The sequence below is a fragment of the Colletotrichum higginsianum genome, chromosome 3 (genome assembly GCF_001672515.1).
Source record: "Colletotrichum higginsianum IMI 349063 chromosome 3, whole genome shotgun sequence".
Lineage (NCBI taxonomy): Eukaryota > Fungi > Ascomycota > Sordariomycetes > Glomerellales > Glomerellaceae > Colletotrichum > Colletotrichum higginsianum.
Window position 1 is genome coordinate 1,373,507 of NC_030956.1, and position 26,458 is coordinate 1,399,964.

Sequence of the window (26,458 nt, forward strand, 5' to 3'; positions counted from 1 at the left end):
GCTCCGAGTCCATCATCTGCTTCGGCCTCGAAAGGACATGTCTCGGCATACCCACCCATACGAGGAGAAACATTCCATGAGTCGGCACAGTTCCAGCTGCACCGGTGACTTCATGGCTTTTGGTTGCGGCCTGCTTTTGATATCTACCATAGATTCGGACAACACCTCGAGGATATCCCCCATCTGCTGCGAGTGTTCGGAGTGGTGTTTCTTTCGGTCAGTGTGTTTTTTAATGTGAAGATTGAGGAAGAAATTAGGAATTTCCGACTATAAAATTCTCTCTAGTCTTAGTGTGATGCAGATGCCGCGGCATTTCCATATCCTTCAACCAGTGTCCGTCAACAAGCGTCCGCATCGGCACAACCGCAGAGATGGATAGGAACAGCAAGCATTACCGACGCATGCCGTCGGAGTACGAATCGGAGTGAACACCAAACTGTTCCCCAGGCTCGGATGCTCCACAAATCTCGGGGGTGAGATAGCTTCTGTAACCGTGGCTCGCTTTCGGTACAAGATGAGGGGAAGTTGAGAGTAGAGCTACTCAACACTTGTCGAGAACTCAAGGTTCAGTTATCACCTGTGTTTAATTAATCTTTGACGCCCGGGCTTCTTTTGATTTTGACAGGCCCTCGATGTCATCCATCTCATCCATCATGTCTCAATCTCACGACAAGCCAACAGTAGTCACCCTGGCCGAGTACCTTTTCGCCCGCTTACACCAGCTCGGCGTGGGCGCCATCCACGGCGTCCCCGGCGACTTCAACCTGCGCCTCCTCGACTTCGTCGAGCCCGCGGGGCTCCAATGGGTCGGCAACACCAACGAGCTCAACGCCGGCTACGCCGCGGACGGGTACGCCCGCATCAAGGGCCTCGGCGCCCTCATCACGACCTCCGGGGTCGGCGAGCTCTCGGCCATCAACGCCATCGCCGGCGCCTACGCCGAGCGTGCCGCCGTCGTTCACATCGTCGGCACTCCCTCCCGCGCCGTCCAGGACGGCCGGCTCCTGTTCCACCACGGCTTCAACGACGGCGAGTACGGCCGGTTCGCCGAGATGCACGCCCACGTCACCGTCGCCCAGGCGGACCTGCGCCACGCGCCGTCGGCCCCGGAGCAGGTCGACCGCGTGCTGAGGGAGTGCCTCGTCCAGAGCCGGCCCGTCTACATCCAACTGCCCCAGGACCTGGTGGATGCCGCCGTCTCGGCCGACAGGTTGCAGTCGCCCATCCGAGTTCCGGGCCATGCGGCGACTCCGGCGACCGAGAACGCCCTGGCAGCGGTGTTGGACAAGATCTACAAGGCGAAGCAGCCGCTCATTCTCGTCGACGGGGAGGTGAGACCGCTGGGCATTATCGATGAGGTCCATCGACTGGTCGCATCGACCGGGTGGCCTACCTGGACGAGCGGCTTCGGAAAGTCCTTCGTCGACGAGACGCTGCCGAACGTCCACGGCATCTACTCGGGCAAGTTTGCCGCAGAGACCGCGAGGGCGTTCTTCGAGAGCGCGGATCTCGTCCTGTGCTTCGGGCCTCACTTCAGCTCGACAAACACCTCCCTTTTCACCACCATCCCGAGGACGGACGTCTCGGTGCTCTTCTACGACAACCAGGTAAAGGTGGCCGGCGAGCTCTTCCGGGACGTGTCTGCCAAGGGCCTGCTCGCTTCACTTCTTCAAACCCTGGACACGTCGAAAACACACCGGTACGCTCCTTATCCATCCCTCCCGCGAGACTATACCATCGCCTTCTCGGACGTTTCTGCCGAGGAGAAGATCAACCACTCCAAGTTTTGGCGTCTCGCGGCAAACATCCTCCGCCCGGGGGACATCATCCTCGGGGAGACGGGCACATCCGGCCACGGCTGTCGCGTGCTGGCCCTGCCGCCCCATACGAGGCTGTTCACACCGGCCACCTGGCTGTCCATCGGATACATGCTCCCGGCCGCCCAGGGCGCCGCCCTCGCGCAGCGGGAGCTCGTCCGGTCGGGTCGGTACCACGGCATCGCGGACGCGCGCACGATCCTCTTCATCGGCGACGGCAGCTTCCAGATGACGGCCCAGGAGATGTCGACCATCATCCGCCACAGCCTCGACGTCGTCGTCTTCCTCGTCAACAACGACGGGTACACGATCGAGCGGTGCATCCACGGCCTGGCGCAGCCCTACAACGACGTCGCCGCCTGGAGGTATCTGCAGGCGCCCGGCTTCTTCGGGGCCGACGCGGCGGAGACGTATACCGCGTCGGCGAGGACTTGGGGAGAGTTGGAAGCGGTGTTTCAAGAGAAGAGATTTGTGCGTGGCAAGGGGCTGAGCATGGTCGAGGTCTTCATGGACCGCGATGACGTGCCCAAGGGGTTGCTTTCTGACCTTCTGAAGCGGGAAAAAGGACGCATCTCGTCTCCTGATCAGCAGTTGTGACGCGTGTCTTGAACGCATGGCCGCCCGTTATTTGAAGGGTCTGCCCGCTACCTTGTTAGACTATGTAAGTCATTAATGTATTTTGCTCACTCATCGCCACAGTCAGCGACATTTTTCGCTCGCTTAGTATTACAGTTAGCGATATCTCACATTACTTCAGTGAGTAAAATCTCCATCTTCACTTAATATCTCAGTTGATGTTGTTTTTATGAGTGCCTGATTGACTCATGATACAGTGAATGACATCTCACATTGTTAGAATATGTTTCTTTACAACGGACTTACTGCTACACTCCGTAGCATAACTCTGCTCGGTCACTACTGTAGTTGAAGACACTCACAACTCTCTTTCTTAACCCAGCAACATATTAGGCTCACTGACGGCGATAGATGGATCAACAACTGGAAGATTTGTGTATTATTAGTACCTATGAATATCACTTTTATTCTGCCGCGAGTCCAAGTCACTCGTCCCAATCGATTTGTCTCCCATCCGTTAACGAGAGTATCTCACGCGCCAAACACCAAGAAGTCAACCCCCATCATGAGATCATGTCATTGCTTATCAACGGCCACAACACACCCCTCATTTGCCGGGCTTCTTCTTCGACGGCTTCGAAGTCTGCCTCGAAGGCTGCCTTGGAGGCTGCTTCGGAACTGGGTTCGAAACTGGGTTCGGACGATTCACCTTGGTTTCCCTTAGCTTGCGTGCCGCCTCATCCTTCGCGTTATTCGCCTTGCGCGTCGCATCCTCCTTGCTTTCCTTCAGCTCCTGGAGACGCTGGGACTCCTTTGCCTTGCGCGCCAACTCATCCTTTGCGCCATTCGCCTTGCGCGTTGCATCCTCCTTGGCAGTCTTCAGCTTCTGGTCGCGGAGCTGTTGCTCTCGTAGCTTGCGTGCCGCCTCCTCGTTGCTTGTCTTCAGCTTCTGGTCGCGGAGCTGTTGCTCCCTTAGCTTGCGCGCCGCCTCCTCGTTGCTTGTCTTCAGCTTCTGGTCGCGGAGCTGTTGCTCCCTTAGCTTGCGCGCCGCCTCCTCATTGCTTGTCTTCAGCTTCTCGTCGCGGAGCTGTTGCTCCCTTAGCTTGCGCGCCGCCTCTGCATTGCTTGTCTTCAGCTTCTCGTCGCGGAAAAGCTGGTCCCTCAGCTTCTGATCACGGAGAAGCTGGTCCTGTTTCTTCCTGATCTCGTTGAGGCGGTCATTGTCGTTCAGGCTCTGCAACCGTAGCCTCTCTATTTCGAGCCCGCGCTGATACTGTTTCTCCGTCTTGCTCAAGCCCTGCAGCTGCAGTCTGTCAAGCTCAACCAGCCTCTGATTCGCATCCAAGCGCAGCAGACGCTGCCTCTCCGTCTCAGGACAGGCCAAATACCGCAGCCTGTCGATCTCAATCTGCCTATCCACATCGTTCAGGGCCAGCACCCTCTTTCTATCCGCCTCGTTCAGGTCCTGCAACCACAGTCTGCGGAGCTCGTTGCGCCTGTCCGTATCGCTCAGGGGCTGCAGCTTCTGCCTCAAGAGCTCGCGTTGTCTCTCCTCCTCGCGGATCTGCGCTTCGTACTGGTCTTTGTAGCCCTGCGCGCCGCGGATCGTCGCGTCGTCCTGCTTCCGCAGCAGCTCCTGCTCTTGGATCAGCTGGTCGCGGACCGCCTTGTCGGCCTGCGCCTCGTTGATGATCTGGTCCGCCAAGTCCCGCCGCGCCTGCTGGTCGCGGATCTCGTCGTCGATGGCGTTGTTGTCGTAAGTCCCGAGGTTCTTCATCTGCTGCAGCTCCGCGATCCGGTCCCCAGCCTGCTGCTTGTCGGCCTCGGCCTGGCTGATGACGTCGAGCAGCCGCTGCCGCTCCGTCTGCAGGTCCTGGATCCGGTCGCCACTCGTGTCCTTGGCGTAGTAGCCGCCCTGGATGCGACTGACCGCCTCGTCCCTCGCCTGCTGGAGCTGACGAATCGTCTCCTGCATCTCCTGGATCCTTGCGTGGATGTCGACGTTGTCCCTGGACTGCACCTTGGTCGTCTTGAAATCGAGGAACCCGCCGATTTGGTCGGGATTTACCTTGGGAACGACAAAAGTGGTGTAGGTAACCGGGCCATTGACGTTTGCGGCTTGGCCGGGCCGTTGCGGCGGCTTTGCATCTACCACTCTCTTCTTGTCATTGGCGCGGGTCTTGGTCGAAGAAGTGGCTTTTCTCGTCGTGGAGCCTGGCTTCTTGCTCTGGTTTTCGTTCCTTGTTTCAACATTGGCTAACTCCTCGTCCATGTCCAAGCTGCGAGCCTCGAGGTGGTCGGCCTCCTCATCGGCCTCGACGTCGCGAGACTGGTATGTGGAGTAGACCTCGCTGACTTCCTTCAGGTCCCGCGTATCGAGAACAGGGGCGTCTTCGGGGGTTTCGATATCGCGGGAGTAGAGTCCGTTGCTGAAGTCCCGGCCAACCTCTTGTTCCTCGCGGGTCTCCAAATCAGCAAAGTCCTGGCTGACCTCGATCTTGCGGGCCTGGATGTCGGCAGAGTCCTTCGCCTCATCCTCTTCCCGGGTCTCTAGGGAGGTTCGGTGGTTCTCATCAAAGAGGCCGGCGGCAGTCTTGTTGGTTTCGAAGCGAGCGGCGAGAGGGGCGGCCAAGCTGCCCGAGACGAGCATGGAGATCAAGAGAAGTTTCAAGGATGGCATGGTGACTGACTGGTGACTGAGATCAACTTCTTGTAGGGGAAATAGAAGTCTCTTTGTGTCTTGTGGTACTAATCCCACAACCCGTCGTGCCAGAACGAGACAGACGGAATGGCTAACTGACAGGATCCGGAAATTCTCCCCGCCTTTAATACTCGAACTTTGACGGCAGAGGTCAACCTCATCGCCGACAAAGACATCCCTTAACCGATCAGGCCACTGTCTGCCGCGCCGGCAAGCAAAGGAACCCCTAAGATCGTTGTCGTCGGCGTCGGCGTCGTCGATAAGGTTAAGTTGGCGGTCTGAGACAGGGCTCACCTCTCCGCCCTCATCTCGGCACATCGTCCTTCTGCCCCCCTCGATCCGCACTAGATACTGGCTGATGGCCGAATGCGAGGCTGCAGAGACCGGGCCAAAGAAAAAAGTCTGCAGGCGTGGTGTTGACTGACTCTAGACTTGACTGCGGCGGCGATCTGTAGGCCGCCTAGGCCCGTGTGTATGTGCGTGTGTGCGTGTGCCCGCACACACGCGCGCCCGTTTTGTGTTTTCACAGGGAAGTAGATGGGACGAATTCGCTTGGGGTTCATGCGGAAAAGCGAAACGACGTCGTCGACCGGTGGGCCGTCGGGAACGAGACCGAGATGTCCGTCCGCCGTACGTCGTTCAACACAGCACGTGTGGTGACAGCGTTTACTCTTTCCCGCAGAGCCCCATCGGGCGGACTGCCACATGATTCAGATGCTCGACCGGCAGACCTCAAGGTTGAATCGGCGCGTGGGGTGTGGAGGGGAGACCGCCGTGCTGGAAACATCTGTGGCAACCAGGGCAGGGCGAGGTCCGATCTTCACGGGCCACGCACATCTCCCGCCCGAGATGGTGTCGATAAGCGCCCAATCAAGACGGAGAGAACACGCAAGTCGTCGCAAACGGGCCAGTTGAGCTTCCCTCGCCAAGAACCTCTGGACCGTTACCCCTCCAAACCTAAGTTCCGAGCCACACCAGTCTCCGCGGCTCATGCCCAACAGCCCAAAAAGCATGTTGGGTGAGGCGGAATCACGCCCTTGGCCCAACACCGCGCGCGTGATGGGTGTGTGGACAGGCAGGCCACACCTCCGTGGGTTCCGGATTTTGCCAGTATTTATGAATCCCCTCTTCAGCCAATGTACGTGTACTGTACCTGTACTATTTCGAGGCCATCCAGTCAAGTCACACCACCCAAAGCCGGGTCGGGTGGGATGCGCAACGCATGACTTTCGGCAAACGGACAAGGTTTTCATTCTGTGTGCGCTCTGCACCGTTCTCCGTCAGGGTCCTGGTGGCCCGGACGTTCACGAGCTCAGCCACGTCCGTCCCCGAACCCGTGGGATGACAGAATGGACTCGCAGCAAGCAGCCAGCCTGACGCGTCTACATGACTGGGCCGGGGGAGAAAACAGGCTTCGGTTGCCTGGCGTAAAACTTTCCAAGCGCGAAAAAGTATGCCGCGTAATGCTGGCTGCTTCTCGAGGCTATTGTTGCTTCCCTCCGTGAATCTAGCCGGTCCTGATTTGGAATTCTCGATGAGCAGGTATCTAGTCAAGTCAGCCTGAGCTTCCGTAGTCCTTCTTACCCAAGATACGCAAGTCAGTTACTCAAGAAGAGAAGAATCTAGAACCATCCAGTGTCTTAGCTCTATGCTTCGGCAAAGGGGACTTGAAATCTGTTCAGTGTCATGTTTTTGACGTTTTTAGACAGTTCAGGATTCTCAGTAAGTCAGACTACCCACTTTTCGGCACCCCCCCCATTTCGGCACCCCAAAAATGCCTCAAATGCCTCATCACCAGAACATACCCCTCAACTTTCAACATCAACAACATTTTCTATACTTATGCGAATAACCTCATTTTTTCCTCAGAGCTTCTTTTCGACCTTATGGGCCAGTATACCGAAGATGAAGTCAATCAGGCCCTTGACGCAATAACCAACGGCATGCCCATTAAGAGGGCTGGTCAGGTGTATGGCATCCCAAGATCAACACTTCAGTATCGGATTAAGGGCACTCAACCAAGGTCAATTGCCTTTTCTGACCTGCAGAGACTTTCTGTTAGTCAGGAGGCTAAACTGGCTGAATGGGTTCGCATTCAGCATGCCCTTGGTGTTGCCCCAACCCATCTGCAAGTGAGGCTATTCGCAGAAAGGATCCTCCATGCCATGGGGGATACAGAGCCTATAGGAAAAGGCTGGATCCAAGCCTTCTTGAAGAGGAATCCATCAGTCAAGGTCCAGAGAAGTCGCCCTATCGATTCTAGGCGTGTTAATGGGGCATCTACTGAGGTCATCAGGGACTGGTTCAAACTACTCGCCATACCAGAGATCACCAGCATCAAACCAGCTAATAGATACAACATGGATGAGACTGGTATCCTTGAGGGCCAGGGATCTAATGGGCTGGTGCTGGGCATGTCTGAGACGAAGTCTGTACGTAAGAAACAGCCTGGATCAAGGGCATGGGTATCCATCATCGAATGCATCTCTGCCCTGGGCCATGTTCTGAATCCCCTCGTTATCTATAAGGGCAAGGCAGTCCAGCAGCAGTGGTTTCCTCTAGACCTTGGCCCTTATGAAGGATGGCAATTCACTGCAACGGAGAATGGATGGACTTCAGATGCCACTGCAGTTGAATGGCTGCAGAAGGTCTTCATCCCTCAGACTCTTCCTCAGGGCAAGGAGGTCAGGCTGCTGATCATGGATGGACATGGGAGTCATACAACGACTGACTTTATGTGGTTATGCTATATAAACAACATCCATCTATTGTTCTTACCGCCACATACCTCCCATGTCCTCCAGCCACTTGATCAGTCAGTCTTCAGCCCTGTCAAGGCAGCCTATAGGAAGGAGCTTGGATACCTTGGTCAGTGGAATGATTCAACTGTTGTAGGCAAGAGGAACTTTATAGGCTGTTATCAGAAGGCTCGTACTGCAGGTATGACGATGCAGAACATTAGAAGTGGTTGGAAATGGACAGGGTTGTGGCCTGTCTCTATGGCGAAGCCTCTGATGAGCTCCCTACTGCTCCCATCAACACCAGCAGCATCAGGATCATCTGATCAGGTCAGCAAAGGGCAGTCTGGAGGCAAGGAAGCTGAAGGATGGGTATCTGCGTCATCTGCAGTGGCATGGTCGACGCCAAGGAAGATGAAGGATCTAGCTGGGCAGTTGAAGCTATTCACAGAGCTGGAGAATGATGCCTTTACTCAACGCCTTCTATTCAGGAAGGTAAAAAAAGGCTTCAGCGAGCAGGCATATGAGCTGGCAAATACCCAGCAGAAACTGGAGCTTCTGCAGGCCCAAGTCACCAATACTGCAGTAAGGAAAAGAAGGGCAGTCCAGCTGGATCCTAACACTAAGTTCGCCAACATCAAAGACATCCAGCAGGCGCAACTTAAGGCTGGGGAAAAAGAGGATGATGCAGCCGAATCCAGCGACTCTGAATACCCTAGTGAAGCTGAAAGCTGTATTGTTGTTGCATCTAGAAGAAGTCAATGATTAATTGAAGTCGACGAGTATGATGGGAATAGCTTCATTTTTGGGGTGCCGAAATGGGGGGGGTGCCGAAAAGTGGGTAGTCTGACTTAAAACTTAACCTGGACGATGGGACCGTTGCAATAACCGTGACATCACGTTATCCTTTATACAGAAGCATCAGGCAGGCCTGCTCTTCGACCAGATAGACTCTTGAAACCAAGTTATGACCGAACACCGATAGACACACTTGTACAACTATTTGGAAGAACGGCGTCCATCGTATACCTAAACTATGTTTTGAGGCAGTATCGGTCATGTTCACATACTACGTCGCTTACGAACATGGGGAGCTTATCTTGTGGAGGTGGTGATCAATATCCAGTCGATTGGTTTAGCTTTCCGCTTCCCACAACGTAATCATGCTAGTGGCTAAAAAGGTTCTTTAAACTTCCGACTTTCTGTCTCACAAGCCACTGGATGGACATGTCCGGATCCGAAGAGCCCGAAGAGAACTCACACGGGCAGCCAAAGGCAGGGATACGGGGAGGGGGGATGCCAATCTATGAATCAGACTACGTGGTGAGGATTATTCCTGTTTGGAAGCGCCAAAGCCTCTTTGGCCCCTAAACTAAGCTTCAAATACGGGAACGAGCAGTTCCCGATGAACAGAAAACTGCACCATGGTTGCAGGCAAAAGTCTTTTTCCCATGGGGCAGGTAGACTGTGAAGGTGCAGCCACACTTAGTTTAGCATCAGTACGACGTACATCTGGCTACTCACATACGTACTGTATGTACTCTGTTCGCTTTCCAGACGTGACGCCAGTTTGATCTGACAAGGGCTGGGCTAGTCAGGTCAGCCTTGCTCAACACCTGACCCGCAGGCAAAGCAAGCTTTATCGCATACGGACCATGATAGGTGAGGTTAAAGTGATCGGGTGATTAAGAAGACGATCCCACTACTGCGTAGTTTGTTTCTGTGCAGCGGATCAGCGAAACTTTCGCCACCTACATAGTCAGTATTACATGGTAGATACTGGTGCGGGCATGGTTGAGGTTCTGGCGACATGGTTGGGAAAGAGGGCGCCAAAATATGCTTTTCAGACTCTCAGACATGACACAGTTAATTTTGAAGCTAGTCTGGCTTTGAACCATCTCGAAGTGCCCTGGGCTTCAATTTCGAGCCAGAAGTTGACAACATGCCTCCTTCTTTTCAGTAAGGAAGAGTTGTGTCCGCAACAAGTGCCCATGCAAGCTAGTGATTGTCGTAGGTATTCATCCGCCGTGCTGGGCAGGCTTTTCGCAGAGAAAGGGAACTCTAATCAGTTCAATACCTCTCTCATCTTCACCCCCCCCCCGACAGGTTCCACTCTGCAAGACCTGGTTCCAGCCCGTATAATTGCTGGAATATCCTACCTTGCTACGCCACTCCTACAAAGAGAGAGCCAAAGCTATTTCGAATACATCGACGCCCTTCTGCCCATCCCAGTAACTCGAGACTCCCGGACCTCCCCCCCCCCCCCCCCAGCTGTACCAGGAGGCATGTGACTAGGTCTGCCGCCAGTGACACTTCGCAGACGTCACTTGTTAGAAAATCGAAAGCAACCGACGTGCGTGCCCCGTACCCGGTGTTACCACTCAAGCTTTGATCTTCCTGCCAATGGCCATGTCCTCCACGAGTGCTGTTCATCTTCCGTGACCTACCTCATCGCTCGGCTGGGGGTCACATCGGCCCCGGCCCCGGCTCCCACCGGCCGAGGACTCGCTCCAAAAGTGACCGTAGCATCCGCCAGGGGGTCTCGGCACTCTCTTCGAGACGAAGCGGCCGGCCCCTGACTCCACATCATTTCCGAAAAAGGTCCAGCGGCGGTCCTCCCTCCGCCCCCCCAAAGCCCGTCTTCCCACCGCCTCGGCGCCCTCGGAACATGGGGAAATCCCCAGTTGACGAGCCGATCATTCCCCGGAACGCATGTCGCTTCCATGGCGCTACGACTCTTGGCCATTCAATGTGAAGTGCCGACAGTCTCGGCTTGACTCCATTGAACTCGCTTTCTCAGGCAGGGGGGCCTGTGTTCCCGGTCACAAGACGACTCTTTCTTGTTGATGGCTCTCCAACGTCCCGCAGAGTCCAACCAACGTAATGACCGTTTAAAAGGGGGCCGGGCGAGAAGAGAAATCTTGTGATTTTTTTTTAGATTTTTAGATTTTTCGTCTCATCTTTCCTTCCTGCAACAGCGTCACCAGAAGCGACACTGACCGACCCCATGAAGCTTCCTCTCCTGTCAATATTGGCCAACCTGGTCGCCATCCGCTGCCTGGCAGTCCCGGAGCCCAGACAAGCTTCGGCTTTTCCGTCGGCGAGTGGGACAAAGTTCACCATCGACGGCCAGGCCGGGTACTTCGCCGGCAGCAACTCGTACTGGATCTCGTTCCTGACCAACGACGCCGACGTCGACCTCGTCATGGACAACGTCGCAAAGTCCGGGCTCAAGATCTTCCGCGTATGGGGCTTCAACGACGTCAACGCCATCCCCGACGGGAACCAGGTCTGGTACCAGCACCTCTCGTCCACCGGGTCCCGGATCAACACGGGCGCCAACGGGCTCCAGCGCCTCGATGCCGTCGTCGCCGCCGCCGAGAGGAAGGGTGTCAAGCTGGTCATCCCCTTCGTCAACCACTGGGACGACTACGGTGGCATGAACGCCTACGTCAAGGCCTTTGGCGGCTCCAAAGAGTCGTGGTACACCAACGCCCAGGCCCAGAGCCAGTACCAGGCCTTCATCCGGGCGGTCGTGGGCCGGTACAAGGACTCGGCCGCCATCTTCGCGTGGGAGCTGGCCAACGAGCCCCGCTGCAAGGGCTGCGACACGGACGTGATCTTCAAGTGGGCGGAATCGAGCTCCAAGTTTGTCAAGTCGCTCGATGCGAATCACATGGTCACCCTGGGCGACGAGGGGATGGGCCTCCCCGGCGACGGGAGCTACCCATACCAGTACGGCGAAGGGACGGACTTTGTGAAGAATCTCGGCATTGAGACGCTCGACTTTGGCACTTTCCACATGTACCCGGATCACTGTGAGTTCTCTTCCCTGGTCTCCCTATTGCATGACTTGCACAACTGGGTATATCTGGAGAAAAGGCGGGGTTAGGCTAACGAATCTTGGATCCCCGATAGGGAACGTCGATCTCAAGACCTGGGCCCCCGGCTGGATCAAATCGCACGGCGAGGCATGCGCCAAGGCAGGCAAGCCCTGTCTCTTTGAAGAGTGTAAGTTGTCGTCCCACGATCCGATTGCCCTGATCCAATGAAAAGGGGACTGACGCCCCAGGAGACGGTTCTCTGACGGACCACTGCGCTGTCGAGAAAGCATGGCAGGAAGTTTCTCGCACCGCGCCTGGGCTGGGGGCTGATTTGTTCTGGCAATGGGGCGATCGGCTGAGTTCCGGCCAGACGCACAATGACGGGTTCACAATCTACCACGACAGCAGCGACTACCAGTGCCTGGTTGTAGATCATGTGAAGGCGATCACTGGCTGATGGCTCGCCGCACCCGCGTTGCTAGAGTTTACGAATCTGGGAAGATGACCCCGAGTCAGGCCGATACGACATGGGCTCGTTAGCAAAGAGAAACCCTGCGTTCTGTAGCGGCTCCCCTTTCTCCTTTTCGCCACCTTCGTCTGAATTTCGTAAGGTGAGGCTCAATTTTGAAATGCCTGATGCATTAGATCCCGGCAAAACCCCTTGCATAAACTCTATATAATCCAGGGGCAGAGGGGCAGCCAGGCTCACAACTTGGCCCCGGCATTGGTCAGAGTTGAGGGGGAAATATATTGTACTAGGAGATCTGTGGCTGCTATTCAATTCGAACGGACTCTCGTATAGTTGCACAGAAGATACGAAGGATCGCTCCGTGGTTAGCTGGCAGTACTCAGCTGTCAGCAACGAGTACAGCCAGCTGCGCGTACTCCTGTGATGCCAAAACAGAGACGGCAGATTTGTTGCAACGGTTTACTCAGCCCGGCCGGGGTTTCCTCAAGTGATGTCTTTCGGGTTCTGCCGTTGTCTGGTCTGTTTCACCAAATTGTTTCTCTGGTAGAATAGACCCTAATAGACCGTCTCGGCTGGAATCAAGGTTCAAGATTGCCCCTGGGCCCTAGGAACCCGATCACCAGCAGCCCAGTTGCAGTTTGCGAATCGAAAGGCGCACGAATGCTGGCGTAAGCTGTTTTGAAAGAAGCTTTAGGACGACTGCTTTGGAAGATGGCGACGTAGTCGAAACACTGGCCGAACAGGGGTGCGGTTTGTAGTCGTGACTCGGGAGAATGGAGGCTGCATCAGATCTCGCGCGGGAGAGTAAACCAAACATTGCCCGATTGGGGGGGTGTTAAATCCACAAAGGGTGTCTAACCACATGACAAAAAAAGTCGGTGAGGCAGTGGAATCGAAGAAGCGAGTCAGGAAAAGAAGCTGGCACAAACGGTATGACAAGACAGGTAAGACGTCGAGAAGTTGGATCACTAACTTGGTGCCTCTTCTTATTGGTGCATAGGAACCAAGTCGAGAGTATGGATAGACCAATTGCAAATGGCAACAGCCAAGAGTTGATAGGCGTGACGATCTTCAACACGTGATCAATTGTTTGCATATCTACACACGGTACAAACACACTTAAGACCTTACAGAAAAATTAAAGACTACCTACAACAGCTCACTTTCACCCCATTCAGTGCTTAATATACGCAGCTTATGTTGTAGAACATATTCAATAGTAACTATGCGCTACTTCTTTAACCCATAGTCGCAGGAAGCTATAGCTTTCTCTGTGGCGGTACAGACACATAGTGCATCTTATAGCTACAGCAGTCACACTCAGCTCAATAAAGAGACACAGGAAAGTAGTTATAGGGCGCAGCGGCTGGTTATCAGGTAGCTTACAGCAATCAAGGTCTTGTCTTTTATTATCCAGGTACCCAAGCTTTATCTACTGCAATTTTCAAAAGTAGTGTTCAAGTATACTCAGATAAGCTGAGCACACAAAGAAGGAGAAAAAACCACCCACTGCCCCCCCAACAAAAACTGGACAGGTTACAGGAGAAGAGCCGTATAAACCGGTTCAATACCAAGCACTAGGCCGCATCGTAGCCTGCATAAACAACTGAAGCACTCGCAAGAAATATCTAGGCAAGGCTTGGGGAGGGCGTGATGGTGGGATGCGTCCTGAAGTCACGTCTGATGTTCACAGAACGAGCTTGTCGTCGAGCTTGAATGCGTCAAAGCTGGTGATGTCGTCGGCCGATGCGCCTGCCTGGATGAGCGAGAGAAGCTCCTCGGTGGACTGGCCAGTCTCGGCAATGGCGGTGTAGTTGTACTGGGTGCCGTCGGCGAGGTACAGGACGTCCGGCTGGGCGCACCCTTCGGTCTCCTCGACATCGCGAGCGTCCAGTGTCGCACCGCGGACCATCTTTCTGTTGTTGAAACCGTAGCCCAGCCCACCAAAGGGCCCGTTGCCCAGGCAGACGTAATCGCGGGCGGCGCTGTCCTGCTGATCGCGAACGGAGCCGCAGTTAGGCCCGGCGTGGCCACGGGCCTGGATGTTCCAGTTGCGCGGGATGGCTCTGAACGAGCCGCTGGCGAAATAGGTGCCCGCGTTGACGCTGCAGCAAGTGTTGGGGTTCCAGTTCCAGCAGATAGCACCACCGCCGCTGGTGCTACAGCCGCCCGCAAACTCGAGGTGCAGGTCGATGGCCGAGGCGGCGGTTGCGAAGAGGCCTGAGACAAGGCTGGTAGCGGCGAAGAACTTCATTTTGCTTGATAAAGATGGAGAAACTGATCTCAAGAGTGAAGCTGTGAAGGATGCTTGATGCTGGATTGGTTTCTTTGCTGGGAGGCCGAAGGTATTAAGGTGGATGGGGAATAGGTTCAAGAGCTTCCACAGACAGAGGCAGGAGCGAGCCTTTTATGCATTTCTGGGAACACTTTCTATCACAGAGTCTTGGACATCTTGTCGTTGTATCTAGTCATCTCGCTTAGTCTCGTCTGCTGCTGCTCTCCTCTGACTCCCTCTGCATGCTTCTCGTGTACTACATTGTTTCCGAGGCTTCAGGGGTTGAAAGCGAGAGTGGATGTGTGTACCAGCCTCCTTTGGATATGTCAGATGACACACGATGTTGCAATACTATAAACACGATGTTGCAATGCGTTCCTTTGCAAATGATTCCAAAGGTCGCTTGCTTCCATCGTCTCTTGGCGGAAGAAGACAACACAACGCTATCGTGGGCGCGGCCCTTGGCGCAGGATCGCGCAGGATCGCATCGTGGCTGGCGCCTCGGGCCTTCCCGATCTCCGTGAGGGGTAGCAACCACTCGGGGGGCTTGCTTCCCACTTAACCGCTTCTTGGCATCAATCCTTCGGTTCGAAAGCTCAGAGAACCTGCCGTTTTGAGCATCCAGGGCGCTTTCGCCAAGGGAATCGTCGTATGATATCTTTTCTACCTGCCTAGACGCATACAATGTGACGTTGCGGATAATGGATCAAGATTGATGTATGTACGTGGTCTTTTTAGTGGGATGCTCGATTCTTGGAGAGCAGTAGTTCTTCGTCACAACGAGAACAGGACACTGTCAGGGATAGTCTCTCCTCCAGTCGATGCTAGACGACCTTGTAAGTCGGCAAGCTTGACCTTGAGTTTATCGTCGAGCAAAATGTTACGATGACGGACATCGCAATGCAATTTGTGGTGTGGCAGTGGACCAACGCCTTGCACGTCTCGACACACCACTGTAGACGAGAAATCTGTGGTATGTGTGGATGGTTAGCGACATGATGGGAAATATTGCCATTCGTCGCCCGTTCGAGTACAAGAAGTTTTGCTTTGCCTCTGGCATGCGAACAAGGCGGTGCTTCAACGTTGCTATTCAGCTTTTGACAACCGAACATGCTGGTAACAAGATCTCGAGCAATACGGACTCTAGCGACTTGAGTAGTGACCAAGAGGCGTTGGCCAAGGCGATCGGCGAGGTCGAGAGGTGGATGAAGCATTTGAAGACGCAGCAGCAGACGCAGACGCAGAGGTTGAAAGAAGCAAAGAAGCTAACATTGCTAGACTAGCAACTCTTGCCTGTTAGTCACTTAGATAGCTTCTGATGTAACAAATTGGTTGTCTCGCAGGGTCGATCGAGTGAACGAGAGTCTCAAAAGATGAGGTCATTCATAGATTTATGGTGTGTGGAAGGGAGGATCTTTCTTGTGTGAAGGGGAGCTTGAGACGGCGGCCGCGATGTGGCCGATCGGACAGAGATGGATCCGCGTGATCTGATTGGCGCAGCCAGGCCGTTGTCTCCACTCTCTGTTGAAAATCCGGCCGGCATTCCAACAAATGTATATATACAATATGTATGTATAGCGATTATGAGTTAAAAGCGGCTTGATTCTAGCAAAAAAGTGGTGGACTACAGTGGTCCCACGGAGGTGCACGCGGAACGGCCGTCGCTCGGCGGGGCTCGGCGCGGGGTGGGTCCGTTTTGTGTGAGGCTTCCGCAACTGTTATCCCGTCGCCAGGCACTCCGGATCAAAGGCGATTAATTCGTTTGCGTGAGGCCATCACAATAGCAACTGCAAACTGCAATTCTTATTAAGTCAGTCACTTAGTTCTCTCCATCTTATAATAGTAAGAAAAGTAAAAAAAAAAGAAACATTTGTATTGTCTATTAAGTTGCCTGCAAATCGACTTATACTACATACATACAAAGAAAACGGACGATAGAAAGAAAGTTAGTAAAAGTCGAACGAAATAAAAACCTTGATTAATACAGGAAGAAAAAAGCAAAAGAATATCTAGGGGCCCAACCGCGATTCGAACGCGGGGCCTCGCCCAATCAGATTTGCGCTGAGCACAAGGGTTGTTAGACCCGAAGGGCGAATCATACCACTAGACCATTGGGCCGTGTAGAGGCTTCCGTGATCGGAGCCGGATTGATGTCCAGGTTTCGAAAACTGGGGCTTATAGAGTATTTCCAGTGTCACAGAGCGTCCGAGCTTTCAGGTGTGTGTGGCCTGTTGCAATCTTACAAGCGGGGAAAAGGGGGGGGGGGAAAAGAAGGAATAAAAAAAGGGTTCGTGTCCAGTAAGACAGTACCCTTGATTGGAACGGATGCTCTCTGCAAGCGTGGCACAGCGCCGCAAATTCTGCTGTCAGAGCTGCAGAAACCTAAAGACAGCACTAGTAGGGACCTGCCAGCACAAGACGGCATTCAAGCTTTGGGCAACCGATATTCGTCGACGGGGCAGGCAACCAAGGTCGCTCGCTTATTCCCTTCAGGTTGGTTTAACGCTCAACTTGACACACCAGACTCACTCCTTTCGGCAGCAAAGACTGGGCCCTCCGAAGCGCACGTTCGCTCCATGTGTTTTCCTTCCCCAGCGTTTCCACATGAGGGGGGGAGATAGGCTATGGACCAAGCGTGTTACGTACCAGATTACCAGATTCAGATTCCCGGCGGGATGGGAAGATGGGTCGCCAACGCTCGCTGCTTGTCCATTCGTTCCTCTTGTAGAAATCGGCTGCTCGGTGACACGGTGAGAGAAGGGATTGGGGGGGGGGGGGGGGGTCTAGTATCAGTAAAGCGGATGAAATAAATCAGAACCGAAAGCGGACGTCGTAAACCGGCCGACGACGTTGGCTCGACTCAAAAACAGCATAGCTGGTTTTTGCGCGACGATTTCAGCGATAGATTCGGCTCCCTCTGCGCACCTTCGGGCCGTCAATTACAAAAAACGGACACAGACGGGTTGGCAAACGAAATCAATCTCGTCTCGATTCTCCGTGCTCTGTACGTCACGGAACGACCCGAGGGATATACTCTGTACCAAGAGTCTTTCTTCTTGCCTGGGCGAAGACTCACCTCGCCGTCTTTCACCCCGGCCGGCGCAAACGGTCCAGGCGCTTACTTTGCGATATTGGCGGGTGGCAAATTGGCAGGTCGCGCCTAATCAACATTAGTCGGACTGCCCAAGCTCCCTCTTTGGGTCATAACCGCAGCGCAGTACCACCCACGGACGGTGGCCGGTGGGAACGGCGAGCATGCCTGGTCGAATATCGTACGGAGCAACAACTCAGATTGGGGGCCCTCCCCCGAAGCACTGGAGAGGCGCGGGAACGGCCTGTGATTGTATTTACCTCCCCCCCACATCCCTGGCGGACAAGGGAACACGAGAGCGGCACGAATCTAGAGCACCTTTCCTCCCATTGCCTGCTCGCTTCTGCGCCCGGGTTGCGCGGTGCTTACGAAGCCCGGATACGGAAGTTCATGTAAGTTGCGTTTGTTCCCCCCCCCATGGCTTCAATATCAACCCCGTCAACGACGATGCCTTGGCGCGGGTGACCGGTAGCCCTATGAACATTCGTCCCCAGGGGGTTGAGCCGGCTTCGTCCAACATAACTGAGACGCGGTTCATTAACAGCGCGCAGATCGCGGCATTTGCGAAGGCGCTGCGCAGATCTTGTCAGGGTTTGCCCGGGCTTGCCCAATCTTTTCCAGCTTCGGCGTGAGCGATTCGCTGGGAAGCGCCGGATCGCGGGAGAGTTATTAGCCTCCCCTCCCCCCCTTATCGAGAGTTGGGGAAGGAGAGAGAGAGAGAGAGAGAGAGCCCTTCAAACATGAATGGCAACGTTCGCCTTGCCAGGCATCCTCGTGGATTGTTCCGATGCTTGTTCCGATGCTTGCAAAATACGACATTAATCTTACCCAAGAGTCCCCGTGCGCCAAGGAATCCCGACTGCAGGAGTTGTGGTGCTCGCAACATGGTTCATGACTAGTGTACCCTTTCACAACGAGAACCATGGTGGGGGGACTGTGTTTTGGCCATCTGGAATCACTTGACTTCAGTACAATGAGATTATCGCGGTGAGCCGTACCACCATGTCTATTTATTTTGTTTTTCTGACATGCCGTTCCATCGTGCTTGAACGTCCGGTTACGCCAACTCTTGACGTCTTCATCAACGAAAGAAAGACACATCGCATCACAACGACAAACGAAGTTGTCTCCCAGCGCAACTCGCAACCGCCCCCCTCCCCAAAACTTGTTCCAGCGGGGATAGAGTTGTTGCAAAAGTGGACAGTCGTGAGCCCCTTTCAATATCCAGGGCCTTCGCCGGGTGGGTTTCGTCTCCCTTTTCCGGCTAGGTAACCCAGCACCTTCTGCAGGGTGTCAACATCTTGTCAAGATTGCAAAAAACGAGCCCCCCCCCCCGGTGTGGGCAGACAATCGCTTTCAAAAGGGGGCCGCCCTGCCGACGTCTTCTCGTGGGAGAAGACGAAAGAGGTCGCTTTGGCCGCCTCGCCCGTCATGCCTCGACACAACCGCTCTCTACTCTATCGCGAAGTCTCGTGATGTTGCCTCCATCGCCCTGGACGGCGCTCCTGCTGGCCAGCGTCTTTTCTCCGGCCGCGCTCGCGGTCGACACTTGTTCCAATTCTGTCGAACCATTAGTATTACCCATAAAAGTAAGCATCTAACGAGTCACGGGGCCGTCTTTTCATCTCACTCTCTCACTCTCTCACTCGCTCACTTACTCTGTTTTGTCTCTCACCTACTCTCTCACTTACTCTCTCACCCACTCTCTCACGTGTGTTGCGTCTTCTGTTTTGATTTCTCTTCGCGCCTGGTTGCCGTGTATGATGATGATGGACGTTTATTGACTCTTCCACCTTGTGGTGGTCTCCCCCTCTCACAGAACGTTACCTTTCCGAATGGCATCGGTGCCAACCGCGGTCTCAAGCTCACGCTTGGTGGCCAGCTGCAAGGCATGCGCATGTCAACCATCCTGAACAACACGCGCGTGAGGAACAGCCTGGACTGCCCGGACAACACCACGTACGCATTCGTCGGCTGCCAGGGCTCTTCGGGCAGCGTATATGACACCACGAGAGGCTCTTTCGACCAAGTCATCAACATACACGACTGGAATGTGACGTATGTACAACAAACAGATGGGCGAGAGGGGGGGGGAGGCTGGCTCTCCCCGCCGTCGGTGTTCTGATCTTGTCTTTTCTCTTTTGCGTTTTTGTTGTTGTTGTTGTTGTTGTTGTTTTTTGTACTGATTTTCTTGTACAGCACCATCGATGCCCAACCCGACGAGGGCCGCACGACGGTGCTTCATGGATACGACGTCGCCAACTTCACCGACGCCCCGGCCGTGGCATTCGGCTACCCATTCGAGGTCTGGGCCGACTACGACTCCATGAACAAGAGCGCAGTGGCGTTGGGTCCCAACTCGTCAACCCTCGAAAGCTTTGTGAGAAACGGGCTTGCGCCCGCCGGGAGTTTCAGCATGGACTACGGCTCGACGTCTGAACGGTACCCCCGCGACGGCCAGCTCGTCGTCGGCGGCTACAACGAGGCCCGGTTCAACGACTCCAAGGTCACCCGGTTCCCCATGTGGGGAGCCAACGCCCCGGTGCCCTGCCCGCTGCAGGTCGTCGTGTCCGACATCCTCCTCACCAACAAGGACGGGGACCATTCCCTCTTCGACCCGGGCGTCAGGGTGGCCGCGTGCATCGACACGGTCCAGAACAGCTTCACCTTGACGCCGTCCATGTTCTCCAAGTTCCAGAAGCTCGGCAACCGCACCGAGTCCGACGGCCAGGCCTTCGCCGAGTCCGACTTCCCGGCCGACCGCGAGCCGCTGCTCGGCTCGCTGACCATCAAGCTGTCCAACGGCTACACGAGCGTCATCCCGCACTACGAGCTCGTCAACCATGTCCGCGGCACCGACGCCCGCGGCCGGTACGCCGTCCTGAACAACTCGCGCATCAGCACCACCGTCGCCTCCGGGCTCAGCGACCTGGGCGACAACATCCCCATCCTCGGCGGCGTCTTCCTCTCGCAGAACTACCTCCACGTCGACTACGACGCCGGCAGCTTCTGGCTGAGCCCCCAGGTCGCCAACGGCACCCTGCCCGACCACATCACGGCCTCCTGCAACGGCACCTCGAGCGCCACGGCCGCCAAGTCGGCGCTGGGCGTCAAGGTCGGCGTGCCCGTCGCCATCGGCGTCGCCGTCGTCGTCTTCATCGGCCTCTGGTTCTGGCTGAAGAACCGCAAGCGGAACCCGCAGGCCCAGTTCGCCGACGCCCCGAGGTCCATCCCGCGCAACGAGAAGCGCGACGCGCCCGACTCCAAGTCCTCCACCACCAACTTCGCCGGCTACCACAACGCCGCCGGCTACCACAACGCCACCCACGCGAACCCGGACGCCCACATGGAGCTCGAGGGCGACCTGGCGCGCCGGTCCATGGGCCTGAATCTGAATCCCCGGCAGCGCGCGGAGCTCGCCGAGCCCGTCCCGGCGTACAAGTCGGAGTGGCCCCGGCAGAACTCGATTCAGGGGGAGAACGACACTTACTACAGACAGTTCGAGGAGCCGGGCGAGAGCTACGAGCTCGCAGACACGTCTCCATATTCCCAGTCCGTCACCCCGCCGACACACCCACCCCCCGTCCAGCGGAAAGACACCGCTCTGAGCGACAACTGGGTCCCCAGCCCAGCGACGTTGCGAAAGCAGGTATCGGGCTTCAACGATGCCATATCGCCAACCAGTACACGGGCAAACAGCACGAGGGTCAACAACACCCACCCTTCTCCTATTTAGCGTATTTTTTTTTTGTTGATAGATGAGTAATGATAATTCACTTCTTTGGGCACGAAAACGATGGTTTCCTGGCTCTGGCTCTGCACAGTTTGAAAGTGCGCCTATGATTAAAACTGTGAGACTGGTTTAAGCTTGGTTGGTTCCCGAGCACAACTGGCGTGGGACGCATGGATCGCGCCATTCTTCTGGCTTTTTGTGATAGACGAACGAAGGTCCGAAGCAACAAATATCCAATTCCTCCCTGGCAGTGGCAACACCAAAAGAAATCTAGTACCACCAGTATCTAGTGTTTTGTCTAGTTCCATACCAAGCCCCCAAGAATACGACAGTCCCCAGAACGGAGCCGGCGAGAAGGAGGACAAACCTGCTCTCCCTCGACCGGGCTACTGTCATGGCTAGCATCGTCGAGAGTATGGGAACAAGCAACCACCATCCAAACGAGCTGTCGACAGAGGCAAGCCCTGCGAAGGGGGGTATCATGACCAGAATCGCGACCACCCACCGCTTTTCGTCCTTGCAGTACGCCCAGGCCCCCCGCCAGAGACCCCAGGGCTCTGGCGAATCTGCCTTTTCGAGCTCGATCCTCCCGCCCCTCAGCCGTTTCATGATTTCCTCGTGCAGCTGATCGTGGGAGAGGTCGTCGGGGTTGCACTCCTGGAGTTCTTTTCGTATCGCGCCGGCGAGCTCCAGCACGCCCTTGTATCCCCTCGGCACGTCGTGTCTGCGCCTCATTCGCATCGTCATCCTCGCCTTGAGCCACACGGAGGCGATGCAGAGCGTCCAGACCAGCAGCAGGACCACGAGGATGTACAGCTGAAGGAAGGAAAAGCCCCACTCGTAGCTTTCGCGCGCCGAGTCCGCGCTGAAATCCGGGTCGCTCATGGGCTGGCAGCTCCCGTTCGCCTTCAGGTACTCCATACGGTAGGTTTCGTTGCCGGCCGCGTAGGCCGCTCGCGAGAAGTTTGCAAAGGGCCGCTGGCCTGTGCGAGGGTCGGTCCAGTTCCAACCGAATGTGAAATCGGATCGGGGCAGCCAGGATGCCGAGATGTTGAGCGTCGGTGCTGGGAGAGTCTGGCCCATCCAAGTAGATTCTTTGTCTTCCAACCCGTAGAAACCGTATTTCTGAGCGTCTATCATATCACGTGTCAGTTCTGAGATGCTCACTAATTTTCAAGGCTGGGGGGGGGGGGGGGGGGGGAAGGTTATGCATCTACTCACAGTCGGATACGTTGCGATGCGTTGAGCACCTCTCTCCCGCCGACATGTCGCGATAGGTCTTGGACGACCAGTAATCAGTCCGATCCGGATCATCCTCTATGCACCCCAAGGATGGTTCTCTGTAAAACAAAGGCTCCGTCGCCAAATCTTTGCATCGTCAGTTTTGTCCGAAAGAATTTCTTGGATTCGCCCATGCGCCATTGCTTGTGGCCCATGAGACTGCGGCACTCACTCGTCAACAGGGGATAGGTGAGCATAAGGTCACCAGTCATGTTAATCCGCCAGGCATCATGAATTATGTATCCGACGATGGTAAACTCGTCCAGTGGTATCAGTGTGCCCTCGTATCCCTTCACATACGCGTCGTTGTTTGCTGAGTATCCCGACATTGCGCCTCCAAGCGTGGGAAACAGCAGAACAAAGATGGCGACGAAGATCATCACCACCATGGTCACTCGGGATTGCAGCCCGCCAGAGCGGGTGAAATCACGAATCAGGTGGAGCGTCGAGTAGATCCCCGGTTGATCCTGGAGAAATATGGCGTAGAATGTGTCGTAGGTCACGGGCTTGACTTGCATCGAGGTTGCTGTGTAGTCCGCAAAAGCTCTCCACGAGATCAAGGCAAGCAAGGCTTGGCCGCCACGGCCAAACACCTGATCAATGCATCAGAGACGATCCCAAGCCATCAACAATAGAGGCATTCGTTGTTGTTCCAGGACTTACAACATCCCATGCGACGTCAATGGCCTTGGCGTCGGCAAAGGAGAATCTGCCCCAGGCAAGCGTGATCTGGAAGAACCCGGACCCCGACCAGCGACTGAAGCTTCTTTTGGAGACGTCAAAGTTGCCATCCGGCTGGCAGGCAGCGGTGTTCCATTGAAGGTAGTCGGAGCCGAGGTAGAACAACAGAAGCCCCAGCGAGACGACCCAACCCGAGGTGAAAAGCCAGGCAAAGGCTGCAGACCAGTGGAAGGATCTGGCATCTCTCAACAAAGAGACGGAAGCATGCTTCCACTGCCTCTTATCCCATAGCCGCTGCCGAAACTTGGCGAGTCTGAACCGCACATTCAGGTCCCTTTGGTGAGGGCGCCTCTCGTCAAAAAGGAGCGGCGCAAAGGATTTGGTGGATGACGTCTCCACCCCCGTCGACTTTGGCGAATCCATGACTGCCGTCCCAATCGTGGTGTACTCGATTTCGATATCGGTTGCGAGACGCTGAGAAGTGCTGCGATCAAGGCATGGTGCACGCGTGACTGAAGCTAGACTGAGCGATATCTGAATCTCTAGAGAGCGGCAGGGGAATGTGGCGGACGGGTCACGGTATTTAAAAAGTAATTATGCCACGTAGGAAAAAAAAAGAAAACACAACAAGAGGAGGCGACCGCCACCGGCCAAATAAGCCATCAATGTCGACAGGGGCTGATGTCTTGAACTCGTGGTGTTGGCTGCGCAGCTGCGCAAAAAGGCTTCCTGTAGGAAGACAATCCTGGTCAGTGATGAGCGGGTTTGTGCATACCAGCACCACCAGGGAACCGGCAGCACCACATACATACATACATACATACATACATACATACCCGCGAATGACGTAGAAGTAGGCAAGTTCTGCCTGCCGATCACCAGACCAAAATAGGTCGTGCCAGAGTTGGGTGCTGCAACCGCATTCAAAAGGGGGATGGATTTGGATGCTGCTTATTAGTCCAGCCTTCTTTAGACGTTGGCAAATGCGCTATGGCAGGCGTGACACTGGCATCCCAGAAACGAAAAGACGACGTGAGTTTTTGTTGTGTGAAACAGTGATATTTCCCTAAAATTAGTTGTGTTGTTGTCGTCGGGGGATCAATGTTGCTGGAGTCAGCCCACAGCAGACTGCTTCATCCATCTTCTTCATTTGACCAGGGGCACTATTCCGGGATGCAGACACATTCAACTCTCGTTTCTCTATCTACAGTACCACCAACAGCACTGTGGTTAACTATCTAATCGGAGACTTAGACGTATGTAGCCGTTACTCCCAATAAAGCTGGCTTTATTGAAACGCAACTCCCTTTCAGTAACAAACCCCGGTGCCGATTAAACAAACACATCAATAGCACCTTATTTAGGGCATTCTAAGTAATGGTAACTTGTGCAAAAGCTGCAGCGTCAACAGTCCCAGAAAGACTGAAATAGGCCACCTTCACCATATCGACAGACACATCAGCATGCCCACTAGCTGCTTGCATCAGACACGCCTTGTCGCAATGAACTTTGCGTTCCCTCCATACCACTTTACCTGCCTGACTTGACTGATAAGCATGCTGTGGAAGCGAATGAGTCTGTTCACTACAACGTCACGATTGTTACTTCAAACCGCTTCAAATCCATTGGACGGTCGTTGATAGCCACCGGTTCGGCGGGAAACTAGTTGAGCACTCTCGTCTTCCAGGGCAACTGGAGTTGGTATGCTTCGATTTACGTTCTCGGACCGAGTACATCCCCCCCCTTTTTTAAAAAAAAATTGTTCTCCAAGGCAGCGTAGGATTATTGACCATGGTTCGTACCGAGTGTTTACATCTCAGCCCTTTCCAGTGACTCGAGGAAATTCTTGATAGTAGCCCCAACCCACTCGCGAGCTTCTGGTTGAGACACTGCGTGATCGGCTCCGGGAATGTGCCCAGACAATTCGCTGACGGTCCCTGATGGGCAAGCCTGGCACCACCGTTCGAGAAGCTTCTTCTTATCGACGGAAGGCAGTACCAGTTCATCTTGCTCGCCCGGGAGAAACAAAACCGGCTTGTCGATTCTTCCGAATTTCCCTTTGAGTGCGACGTCGTCGAGGTCCGAGGAGAAGTAGTCGTCGTCACCCCTATCGCACGGCACAGTGGTTAGCAGCAGGCCGTGTACAGCGAGATCGATCAAAAGATGTTCTCACACACCCTTGAGCACCCAACGAGTTCCAGCGATATGCCGTTATCGGGGACGAGAAAATGGCCGGAATCAGCGGTGTTGGCATTGCCTCGTTCTCTTTGCCTTGCGCAATCATATCTTGTGCGTATTCGATGCTCTTTCTCAAGGCTTCCGGTGGCATAATCAAACCAGCAGCCTGGCGATCCGACACTGGGCTGAGGAGTATGTAGCCGTCGACTGGCTCATTTGCATGTTTTTCGTGATCGGTGTATTCGAGACAGCCCTGGCAACCTGCGCGGCTCATCAGCTTGATGTCCATGGGGGAAGAAAAGGTCAGCGAGGTCACCCTCAAACCCACCACATACCAGTAGACGCCCCGAAGAGCACAATTTTCTCCTTGCCGATTTCTCGAAGGTACTGAACCAGCGCAGCAACGTCTTGGACGTCGTTGGAAAGACTCGAGTATCCGAATCCGGTGTAAGAGCTTCGCATCCGCAGCTCCCACACCCCGAAACCCGTGCCTCCTAGCTTCCCTGCCACGGCGCCAACCGCAGCGTTTGTGTGAGGGCCCTCGGTCAGACCTCCGACGAAGATCAGTGCATCTTTGGAAGTTGTTGTTCCTCGTTCGTAGGCAATGAGGTTGGGGGTGTGAGCGGGAACAGCATGTACCGTTACGGAAAACGGGTTAAAGGACGCCATGGTGGTGGGGAATCAAGACTCAACTCTTGCTTGGTCTTAGGAGAAGATGTAATAACTCATAAGTTGTCAGCTTTTGTGGCCAGATTTGCAGAGATACCGTTCTCTTTTTGTAGCAGAAGAGAGACATTGTTTGTTATAAAAATGAGGTGTCACTTCGGAGGCCTGAAGCCTACGGATACGAATACGAGTTCATTGGCATTTTCCCATTTGGTATGTCTACAGGATTCGGACCCGGATCCTGTCCCGCTAGCTGGACGGCCCTATCCACTCTGCCACAATTCCATCTTGGTTGCAAAGAGCAATCGTATTCGCATCCATGTAAGTAAGGTAAACTGCTGTCGAGTGTTGGGTTAACTCCCAACTCTGGACTTGCCGCCTTGCTTTCCCCCCCCTTCCTCTTTGTCGTACTACGCCGCATACCCACG

The 26,458-nt window shown here is 54.8% G+C and overlaps 9 protein-coding genes across 9 annotated transcripts; 5 read left to right on the top strand and 4 right to left on the bottom strand.

Annotated features, from left to right (window-relative positions):
• Positions 1-653: 653 nt before the first annotated feature.
• CH63R_03986 (Thiamine pyrophosphate enzyme) lies at positions 654-2,414 on the top strand (the record flags this gene model as incomplete). Its single annotated transcript, XM_018298961.1, has 1 exon — positions 654-2,414. One exon carries the CDS (start codon positions 654-656, stop codon positions 2,412-2,414), a length of 1,761 nt encoding a protein of 586 aa, XP_018160207.1.
• Positions 2,415-3,000: 586 nt separating this feature from the next.
• On the bottom strand, positions 3,001-5,073 carry CH63R_03987 (EC9 protein; the record flags this gene model as incomplete). Its single annotated transcript, XM_018298962.1, has 1 exon — positions 3,001-5,073. The coding sequence occupies one exon, from the start codon at positions 5,071-5,073 to the stop codon at positions 3,001-3,003; it is 2,073 nt and encodes a 690-aa protein (XP_018160208.1).
• A 638-nt stretch (positions 5,074-5,711) lies between these two features.
• On the top strand, positions 5,712-6,116 carry CH63R_03988 (uncharacterized protein; the record flags this gene model as incomplete). The annotated part of the gene is made up of 1 exon (XM_018298963.1): positions 5,712-6,116. One exon carries the CDS (start codon positions 5,712-5,714, stop codon positions 6,114-6,116), a length of 405 nt encoding a protein of 134 aa, XP_018160209.1.
• A 4,723-nt stretch (positions 6,117-10,839) lies between these two features.
• Positions 10,840-12,113, top strand: CH63R_03989 (Mannanase; the record flags this gene model as incomplete). The annotated part of the gene is made up of 3 exons (XM_018298964.1): positions 10,840-11,650; positions 11,751-11,843; positions 11,908-12,113. The coding sequence occupies 3 exons, from the start codon at positions 10,840-10,842 to the stop codon at positions 12,111-12,113; spliced, it is 1,110 nt and encodes a 369-aa protein (XP_018160210.1).
• Positions 12,114-13,812: 1,699 nt separating this feature from the next.
• On the bottom strand, positions 13,813-14,379 carry CH63R_03990 (uncharacterized protein; the record flags this gene model as incomplete). Its single annotated transcript, XM_018298965.1, has 1 exon — positions 13,813-14,379. The coding sequence occupies one exon, from the start codon at positions 14,377-14,379 to the stop codon at positions 13,813-13,815; it is 567 nt and encodes a 188-aa protein (XP_018160211.1).
• Positions 14,380-15,395: 1,016 nt separating this feature from the next.
• CH63R_03991 (uncharacterized protein) lies at positions 15,396-15,683 on the top strand (the record flags this gene model as incomplete). Its single annotated transcript, XM_018298966.1, has 1 exon — positions 15,396-15,683. The coding sequence occupies one exon, from the start codon at positions 15,396-15,398 to the stop codon at positions 15,681-15,683; it is 288 nt and encodes a 95-aa protein (XP_018160212.1).
• A 3,283-nt stretch (positions 15,684-18,966) lies between these two features.
• CH63R_03992 (Aspartic-type endopeptidase) lies at positions 18,967-21,227 on the top strand (the record flags this gene model as incomplete). Its single annotated transcript, XM_018298967.1, has 3 exons — positions 18,967-19,080; positions 19,311-19,549; positions 19,691-21,227. 3 exons carry the CDS (start codon positions 18,967-18,969, stop codon positions 21,225-21,227), a joined length of 1,890 nt encoding a protein of 629 aa, XP_018160213.1.
• A 267-nt stretch (positions 21,228-21,494) lies between these two features.
• Positions 21,495-23,609, bottom strand: CH63R_03993 (uncharacterized protein; the record flags this gene model as incomplete). The annotated part of the gene is made up of 5 exons (XM_018298968.1): positions 21,495-22,357; positions 22,392-22,403; positions 22,446-22,592; positions 22,678-23,098; positions 23,169-23,609. The coding sequence occupies 5 exons, from the start codon at positions 23,607-23,609 to the stop codon at positions 21,495-21,497; spliced, it is 1,884 nt and encodes a 627-aa protein (XP_018160214.1).
• A 1,386-nt stretch (positions 23,610-24,995) lies between these two features.
• CH63R_03994 (Esterase lipase) lies at positions 24,996-26,033 on the bottom strand (the record flags this gene model as incomplete). Its single annotated transcript, XM_018298969.1, has 3 exons — positions 24,996-25,293; positions 25,364-25,625; positions 25,700-26,033. 3 exons carry the CDS (start codon positions 26,031-26,033, stop codon positions 24,996-24,998), a joined length of 894 nt encoding a protein of 297 aa, XP_018160215.1.
• Between the last annotated feature and the right edge of the window lie 425 nt (positions 26,034-26,458).